This window comes from Fukomys damarensis, unplaced genomic scaffold, assembly GCF_012274545.1.
Source record: "Fukomys damarensis isolate Sample0158 unplaced genomic scaffold, DMR_v1.0_HiC HiC_scaffold_30, whole genome shotgun sequence".
In the NCBI taxonomy this organism is placed as follows: domain Eukaryota; kingdom Metazoa; phylum Chordata; class Mammalia; order Rodentia; family Bathyergidae; genus Fukomys; species Fukomys damarensis.
Window position 1 is genome coordinate 46,982,934 of NW_022900942.1, and position 9,024 is coordinate 46,991,957.

Genomic DNA, 9,024 nt, shown 5'->3' on the forward strand with positions numbered 1-9,024 from the left:
TTTTGGTACCGGGGATAGAACTCGGGACCTATTGCTTATGAGGCAGGTGCCTAAACCACTGAGCTAAATCCCAGCCCCACTATTCTTTTATCTGCTTCTCTAAATTTGGCTATTTCAACTACCTCATCCAAGTGGAACTATACAGGATGTGTCTTCCTCTGATCAGTCTATTTCACTTAGCATAGGGTCATCTGGTTCATCCATGTTGTTACCAATGTCAAGATTTTTTTCATGTGAAAAGCTGAATGATATCACAGTCATGTATATGGTACACATTTTCTGTATCCACCCATCCATGGACAGTGCGGTTGTTTTCACACTTGGGCTATTGTGAACACTCGTGCTGCAGTGAACACGGTAGTAAGTAATATTTCTCCCTGAGCCTGACTTCAATTCTTGGGATACTCAGGAGTGGATTGTATATATGTATGTATGTGTGTGATAGTTACTTTTTAATTTTTTAACAGTTTTAAAAAAGCTTTTTGCTATGGAAATCCTCAAACACACACAAATGATAGACAAGTGTGGACTATGATGTGCTTATCACCCACTATAGCTCAACAATTAGCAACTCATAGTCAGCCTCTTTCATTTATATCCCACTCCATGCCTTCAACCTTATAGGCAAAATTTTAAAGGTAAATCTAAGATTATATTATTTCACCTTTAAGTACTTTAATATGTTCCTTAAAAAGAAGGAGTTTTGAAAAATATAGCCACCATACCATTGCCACATTTAAAAAATGATTTTTAAATGTCATCTCATGTCTAATAACTTGAATATTCTCATTCTTATTTAGTGCTAAGGATTGAACCCAGGGCCTTGCGCACACAACCCACATGTTCTACCACTGAAATACATTCCAACAAATTGTACATTCTTGAAGAAGATAAAAAAACACTGCCATTTCTTTGTATCATTATAATGCTGCTAATAGCCATGGAAGGCAGCCATCTTTCCATAACACATGCAATACTTTTCCAATGTATTATGTTACACATTCCTTTAAATGTGTATCTATACAACTCAGGTCAGCTTTTAGGGCAAGTACCAGTGCTAGTAACTTTTTACCGAAGGATCTGTCCTGATGACAGGCTGTGGTCAACAGTCACAGTGAAAGGCTCCAAGAGAATCACACTTGTGGGCTTCCTCACCTGTGTCATCTCCTCCCAGACTGAGGGAGCCATTAGACTTGTTCTGAAGCCATCTGTAAACACGATGCCAACAGATTCTTAAGTGTTTTGTTGGGCCTAGCCTTTTGGAATGCTGCTGTCACGTGAAGACGTATGGATGGGACTGCTAAAGTATGTGCATAGTCCAGCTAACAGACAGCATCAAAGTCCATACCAGGTCAATGAGGGCATCTTAGTCCATCAAGCCCATCCTGACACCAGAAACTGCAAACATATGAAAACCTTCTGGCAGAATCAGGGCCAAATTCCTGACCCACTGAAACATGCTCAGTGATTGCTGTTTTAGGCCACTAGATTTTGAGCTGTTTATTGTACAGCAAGAGATAACTGTACCAATTTACTTTTTATCACTCACGAAAAGGAAGAATCTTAAGAGACTGGACCTATTAGTTAACTGATTTTAAAAGTAATAGTTCTTCTTCACCTCAAAGCCTTCACATTTCAAATGCCTTTCCCCTTACAGGGAGCACATTTTCAGAACCAAAAATTAAAATGTATAATCTGACAAGATTTTTTATTTTGGCAATTTATGTATTTGAAAAATTATCTGAGGCTATAAAATTCAAATGAATTTAATTAAACATGAATCAAATCACCTTTCTGAAACAGAATTAAATTACATGAAATTGGGCCTGTCCCCACAAAGTCTGAGACATGGCTACCAGACATCCTCCACGATTAAGAAGAATTCTAGAAGTCTACCCAAGTTCTCTGCACTTAAGAACAAAGTCTTTTGTGAGATAATATTGGCTCTTCACGTAGACTTTCTTGCTGCCCCTGCATATACTAACACTGACTGCCTTATGGCAGTAAATGTGTTTTAAAATGCATTAACTTTCAGAAAGGAATGAAGATCTTGACTCTGCTTGCTACCTGAAGCATTCAGTTGTCACCTTGAGTTATTACTCAGGACATACTCCCCTGAAGGTAGCCACTTTCTGTTTAAACCACACCCTTCATTCCCACAGCATCTGCAAACCTGGTCATAAAATGTGCGATATTTGAAGGAGATTTTCATCCAAGAACTTACTGAATTTCTCTGGGCAGCTGTGCTGCTGGGTCCCGGAACCAAGAGATATACGACTTAGGGTAGCTTAAAGAGGAAAACATAGGTAATATGTCCTGAACTGTTAGAGTTGTGAATACAGGAAAGGTGCTCTCTCATTGGTCATGAATAATGAGGAAATGCAAGCTCAGGGGCTCTTTCACTTTGTCAAGAGGGTTTGTACCGAAGATAACATCTTAGGACTTCTGAAGAAGGAATAGAAGTTTGTCAGCCAAAGAATGAGAAGGAACAACAAACCCAGACAAAAAGAGAGAATGACTAAAGGAAAGATCCTCAAAAGATTTGCCTTTCATGTCCAAGAAACAGAGGAAGTTGAAGGTAGCCAAATTTCAGAGACATCTGCGAATGGCAGAGGCAAGGCCACAGAGGTAAGAAGCCCGCAGAATGTGAAGGTTCTTTTCTCAATTCAAGGAGTTTGGGATATTATCTTGCTGGTCACAAAAAGGTCCTTCATTCATTTTTGTTTATTTTCTTAACATGTTCCCACTGGCCTAAATCTCCAGTGATTCATTCGTGACTGTCATATCAGGCAGCTGAACAACCAGTGCCACATGCACGACTGTTCCATTGAGAGACATGAGACAGTACCATTGGTGGTACAAACCGCTCGAAGGGACAGTCCAACATGTACAGCCCTGCCGTGGACATGCTAAACAGAGATGACACAGATTAAAATTTCAGGTGAATCATCTTGTTTGCAGTTAGAAGTCAGAAAGGGGGAAGATGCAAGAAAAGACCCTTGCAGAACACAGAAGCTGGAAGCTGCCAGCTACTGCAGGTTCCGCACAGGATGCTCTGTCAGTCCCCTCCCCATCAGTCATCCTAATCTCCTTTTGATCCCTCCCAAGAGCCGCTAGCCCTCCTCTAGTGTTTTCTTCTTCATTGTCTTCCTTTAGGCTACCCTCTGCTATGGGCCTTCCTCGCCCCTGCCTCAGTTTTTCTCCCCAACCTCATCAGTCTGTCTTCACAGACATGCCTGCAATCTTAGATTCTCAGCTTACTCATTTATTTGGTCACCACCCACACCCCATTATAACGGGTACTCCCTCAAACCTCAGTTTTTCTCCCAACCTCATCAGTCTGTCTTCACAGACATGCCTGCAATCTCAGATTCTCAGCTTACTCATTTATTTGGTCACCACCCACACCCCATTATAACGGGTACTCCCTCAGGTGGCAGTTTTGTTTGTTTTATTCACTGCAGGTGGAGAATAGTTCCTGGCATACAGAAAGTGCTTGGTAAAGCTACCTTTAAAAAAATTAGTGGATGAATGAATGAATCTGAGGACATTACAACAGTCCAGGTAAGAAAAACAAGTGCTGGAGTTAGGAAAATGATGGTAGGAGGAAGGGAAAGATACAGTTTTTACCAATCAATTTTTAAATGTGGGGACAAAGTTGGGGGACACAGGAAAGAAAGGAGTCTAGAAAAGATCCACTTTTGTTTGCAACATTAGAGAGACTGCTGTTTGCAAAAGTAAAGAAATGAAACGATTGTGTAATTTTTTGTTTTAATCATGAGAAAAAAATAAGGGCTTCATTTAGGGCTGGTGCATTTCATGCATGTCTTTCTGGTGAACATGTCAGACTTAACCAGAGGTCTCTGGCATCTTCTTTGTCCCTCTGTACCAGGACATTTAGTTTGTACAATTGGCTACCTACTTGTCTTAGACTAAAGAATGGACATTCTTTGGGGACAGGAACATACCTTTTATCTGTGTATTTACATCCCCAGAAGAGTATGTGGCATATAATGGGCTCCAAATGAATGAAAGGAATACAAGACAGCAAGCCGGAGAGGGACAGGGAGCAAAAAAGGGAGGCAGGTAGCCATGCACTGTGAAAGGAAGCACTAGGGTGAGACATAGGTAGTCTACACAAGACAGAGGAGGAATGATAAGGTCACTCTGACACTGAAAGATAGGGGACAGAGGAAGAGGATTTGGGAGAGGGACCCTGGAGACATTCATACACATAGCCACCAGGAACAATGAACAAAAGTACTCAGGAGTTCTCTCATGATGCTAGTAAAACAGTAAGCTCAGGCTGACAAAGATGATGTATAGCAAAGGAGAAGGAATGGGGGAGCCGCTACAGAACAATCTTACATATAAATACATATAAATAAATAGCGTAAAAGTACCGGTATATCAAACAATCACAATCACTCATTTTTTAAAAAAGAATACATCATGACTAAGGGTGTTATAGGAATGCAAGGATGGCTAAGAGATGAAGAATAAATATCCAACTGAATGATCTAGAAGAAAGTGAAAGAAGGAAAATATAAGAATAAGAGCAAAACTTACTGAGTTACAAACCACAAAAGCAGTGCAAATCATATATAAAAATAAAAATTATTGTTTGGAGAAAAATCAGCAAAATAGAAAAACCATCAGTTAATCTAGAAGAAAAAAAAGGAAAAATAAAAAATAAAGAAAAATGATTACTGAAAGAACAAATTAAAAACATTCATAAATTATACATCCCTTTGCTGATGAATTTAAAAATCATTAAAATAATTAATTTCCTAGGAAATTATAATTTAGCAAAGTGATCCCACAAAAAAAGAAGTTCAAAAGATCCATTTTCATAGGAAAAAAAATACAGTTAGCAATGACCTCCCCTACTTTCCCCAACATAGATACATGCGAGCACACACACACCATTACAGTACCATATAATTTACCAAGGAAATCCTAACACACCATCAAAAAACCAAAGAGTGAAGTGTCACTGTAACTTTTCCAGGGCATGGGGAAAAACTTCCAAAAATTTTTTGAAGGATGAATAAAACTGATACCTAAACATTTCAACTATCGGATGCACCCAAAAAGAGAAGTACAAGAACTCATGGTAGCATATTTGCCATGGCAACAAACTGTAAACCAGCCAATATCCAATAAAAGAACAGATAAATTGTAATAAACTCATTAGCAGTGAAAATTAAAATGTAGATTTCTACATTTTGCATAGGTCTCAAAAAAATGAATGAAAGCACACAGTAAGCATACAAATAATATGATTTTGTTTATAAAACATTTGAAAGTGGGTAAAGTGAATATATTTATTTATGCTTAGACTGCGAAGGAGCTAAAGCATCTGACATCTGACTTGTGATTCTTTTTTTCTTTTTTTAGGAAAGCTACATATTTCTCAGAGAAAGGATGAAGGCAGGTGATGACCAGTCTAATCCACAATAAGCATGTTAACAACAAGACTACCTAATTAATAGACTAAAAGCATTTGCTGAGAGTTCTTGTTTCTAGAATAGCCCTAGCAATGTGTCCCTGGCTAAGGATTATTTCCATTAAATAACCCTAGAATTTATAGATGAATGAACCACAACTCTGAGCTATGAACTAGAGATGTTTTATAGTTGAATGTCACTTTCCAGGCAAGGTGACCTGTGTATTATTCTGAGTCAGAAAGCTCATGCCTGATGCACAGGAAAGGACCTTGGGAGGCACAAGGGTTGTCTCAGACCTCTCTCTGCTTCAATGTATCTCCATGGCCTGAAATTATTAGTGCAACTAGATACTGGTCCAGACCCCTAACCAGTCAATTCTGATTTGATCATCTTATCCTCGGTGTTAGCTCATAGAATAAACTGTTTTAGGTAAAATTATAATAGAATCCCCTGCTTTTTCAAGTCAACGAGCCATGAAATAGAGATGCATAACTCCAAGCAGAGCCAATGACATAGGTGTACAACTTGTATAATTGCACAAGGCCCAGACTCAGAGGGGACCTCTGCTTGATTTAACGATCTTCAGCTGCCATCTTGGATTTATTTTTATCTGTAAACTTGGGTTGCGAATGGAGGCCTGTGGTACTGTGGAGCATGTGTGTGAGGAGAGGAAATATGCATGCCTGATGTTCCTGCTGCTTATGAGCACAGAAGTCAGGAGGCCCACACCTGCATAAGCAGGACCTGAGAGGCATGCTTCCATTTGAATGATATTTGAAGGTGAATACAGAATCCAAGGAGCCTTAACATAGCCTTTCTCATCTGTATTTCTTTCCCATATTAGCCAACTGCTTATCTGACATGATGACAGAAAAAAAATAAAGACAGGGCAGCCCAGAGTTCCCTTTTCAGCCATTCCTTGCTTATCAGAAAGCTCCAGGCAGAGTGTTGGTGGAACACACACATATCAAGAAGCAAAATTAGGGGCCAGGGATTTAGCTCAGTGGCACCATGCCTGCCTTGTAAGTGCAATGTCCTGAGTTCCATCCCTGGTTACCCCACCACCACCACCCCCGAAAAAAGCAAAATTAAAACAGTTAATTGTGTATAGTGTTTCCACTCTTCTGGCAAGAATAAAACACATGCATATAAAGCTATAAAAATGAGACAATCTTGTCGATTCTGCACACAAGTTAAATGTTCTTATACTTGTGTTTTAAACTGACATTACACAAAATAAAGATGAAAGGCAAAGTTTATGGTGATAAATTTTAATTTTAATTTTTCTCTCCTTATAACAAAATGTAGCAAACAAAAACCATCATTAACAAGGTGAGAGTCTGCAGAAGTAAAAGATCATTTAGATTTTTTGTTTTTTTTTTTGGTTCCGGGGATTAAACTCGGGTTCTTGCGCTTGCAAGGCAGGCCACCAAATCACTGAGCTAAATCCCCAGCCCCATTTAGAATTTTTAATAGTACTTTCTTTTTCCATAAATGACCCTGAATTTCCACTTCTCAATGAGCCCTACAAAATGTATAGCTGGACTTCTCTCTCTGTACTTGTTGTTTCAGAGTCTGTTTCTCCTCTGCCTTTTCCTTAAGTAAAGTTAATGCTGTGAGAATGCATGCTCCTTGAAATAAAACAGCTCCAAGATTGCCCCACACCAAAGGCTCTTGGACTTAAGTGCATCAGTCTCATGGAAGGTTTGCTACAGCACAGACTGCTGGACCCCACCTCGAGTTTCCAATTCAATAGGCTAGGTAGGGTCTGAGAACTTCCATTTCTACAAAATTCCCTATCACGTGGGTGCTCTGACATGAACATCAGAACCCTGGTCTCGATAGCTGTGACATTTGCTAGACCTGTGCACTGATTTACACCAGGTACGGATTATTACCTCATAAATGTTAAATTGCTCCACTAAGTCCAGATCAGTCCCCTTCTTGTTCAAGTGTCTCTGGGACACAGCAGCGATGCCCAGCTCCTCCAGGCAGTCCACCACATCGTAGAAGGTATCTTGGTCTGGTAATCCTGCCAATGTCTGCAAGAAGAAAAGAACTTGACACAGACATATCTTAGGGGGCTCTCATAAGTTCTAAAGCGTTTTTATACAGTAGCCAATAGCGTTTAATATGGAACACTACACAACAGATGGCAAATTCTTTTAAGAAATCTCCTTAGTGTGGTAGGTAGAATGAACCCCAAGGTCCTCATCTCCAGTGTACATGTGCTGTATGACTTCCTCCCTTGGAGCGGGATACTCCATGGGTGGATGTCAAAACTATGATAAAGTTATGTCATACAGCAAAGTGAAGGAATCTTGCACATGTCATTGGGGTCCTAAAACACTGAATCTGAGTTCATCAAATAGGAGGCTGTCCTGGTTGACCATTGGGCTTAGATCGGCCCTGTTTTTATCCTGCTGGCAGCAGTGAGACACTGTGAGCTCCATAGCTGCAAGGAAATGAGCTCTGCCAACAGCCACAGGTGTCTAGCAGAAGCTCCCAGCCTCAAAGGGGACCACAGCTCTGGGAAGACCTTAACAACAGCCTTGAGAGACCCTGAGCAGATGGTGCAGTTAGGCTGTGCCTAGGTTCCTGCTCCATGGAAACTGAGATACTAAATGTGCCTTGTTCCAAGCTGCTAACTTTGTGGCAACAGAAAACTGATATACTTCATTATTAGAAACTCCTACTGGGCTCCACACATCAACATCTGGAGTTGTGATAATATTTCCTTGTACTTAATTTCATCAGGGCCTCCCCTTGGCCTATGAAACTGAGGAAAACATGAAAAATTACAAAGTAGCAACTAAGAAACAAAAGGATAACCCAAGAAAGAATAAGCTGACTTCTTTTTGAATTTTGCCTCTAAAGGAGGAGGAAATCTCAGATAAGGGAACTGCTCAGAATGAGGAGGAAAATATTTACTACATGCTCCTTATCTTTGCACCTTGAGACCATAATGTTACATGAAACAAATCAGACATATCAGGTCAAACATTGTATGATTTCTCTGATATGAGAAAACCAAATTATAAATAAAGACCAAAATAAAAGATCAGCAATAGGAATTGGGTAAATAGCTCTTTCTCAAATGGGAAGGGGTGGGATCAAGAAACAGAAGGACAGAACTAAGAGACAATCTACAATGTGGGAAAAAATTTTTACCAGCTGTACCTCAGACAAAGGACTATTATCAAGGATATATAAAGAACTCAAAACAATCAGTCCCCCCAAATATAAAGACCCGATCCAAAAATGGGCATCCGAAATGAACAGACATTTCTCATACAAAGAAGTGAAAGCAGCAAGAAAATATATGAAAAAATGTTCCACATCACTGGTCATTCGAGAGATGCAGATGAAAACAACACTGAGATTCCACCTCACCCCACAAAGAATGGCTGCTATCAAGAAATCACACAATAACAAATGTTGGCGGGGTTGTGGGGAGAAAGGAACCCTCCTCCATTGTTGGTGGGAGTGCAGACTAGTGCAACCACTATGGAAATCAATATGGAGATACCTCAAAGAGCTTGGACTGGAGGTTCCATTTGACCCAGCCATCCCT

At 39.9% G+C, this 9,024-nt stretch overlaps 1 protein-coding gene across 1 annotated transcript in view; it reads right to left on the bottom strand.

Moving 5' to 3' along the window:
• The window catches only part of Fhod3 (formin homology 2 domain containing 3), a 433,804-nt gene that overhangs the window by 142,313 nt on the left and 282,467 nt on the right, over positions 1-9,024 (bottom strand). The window contains exon 9 of the mRNA XM_010638036.2: positions 7,349-7,492. Coding sequence (XP_010636338.1) covers positions 7,349-7,492 — 144 coding nt within the window. The remainder of the gene's footprint in view (positions 1-7,348; positions 7,493-9,024) is intronic.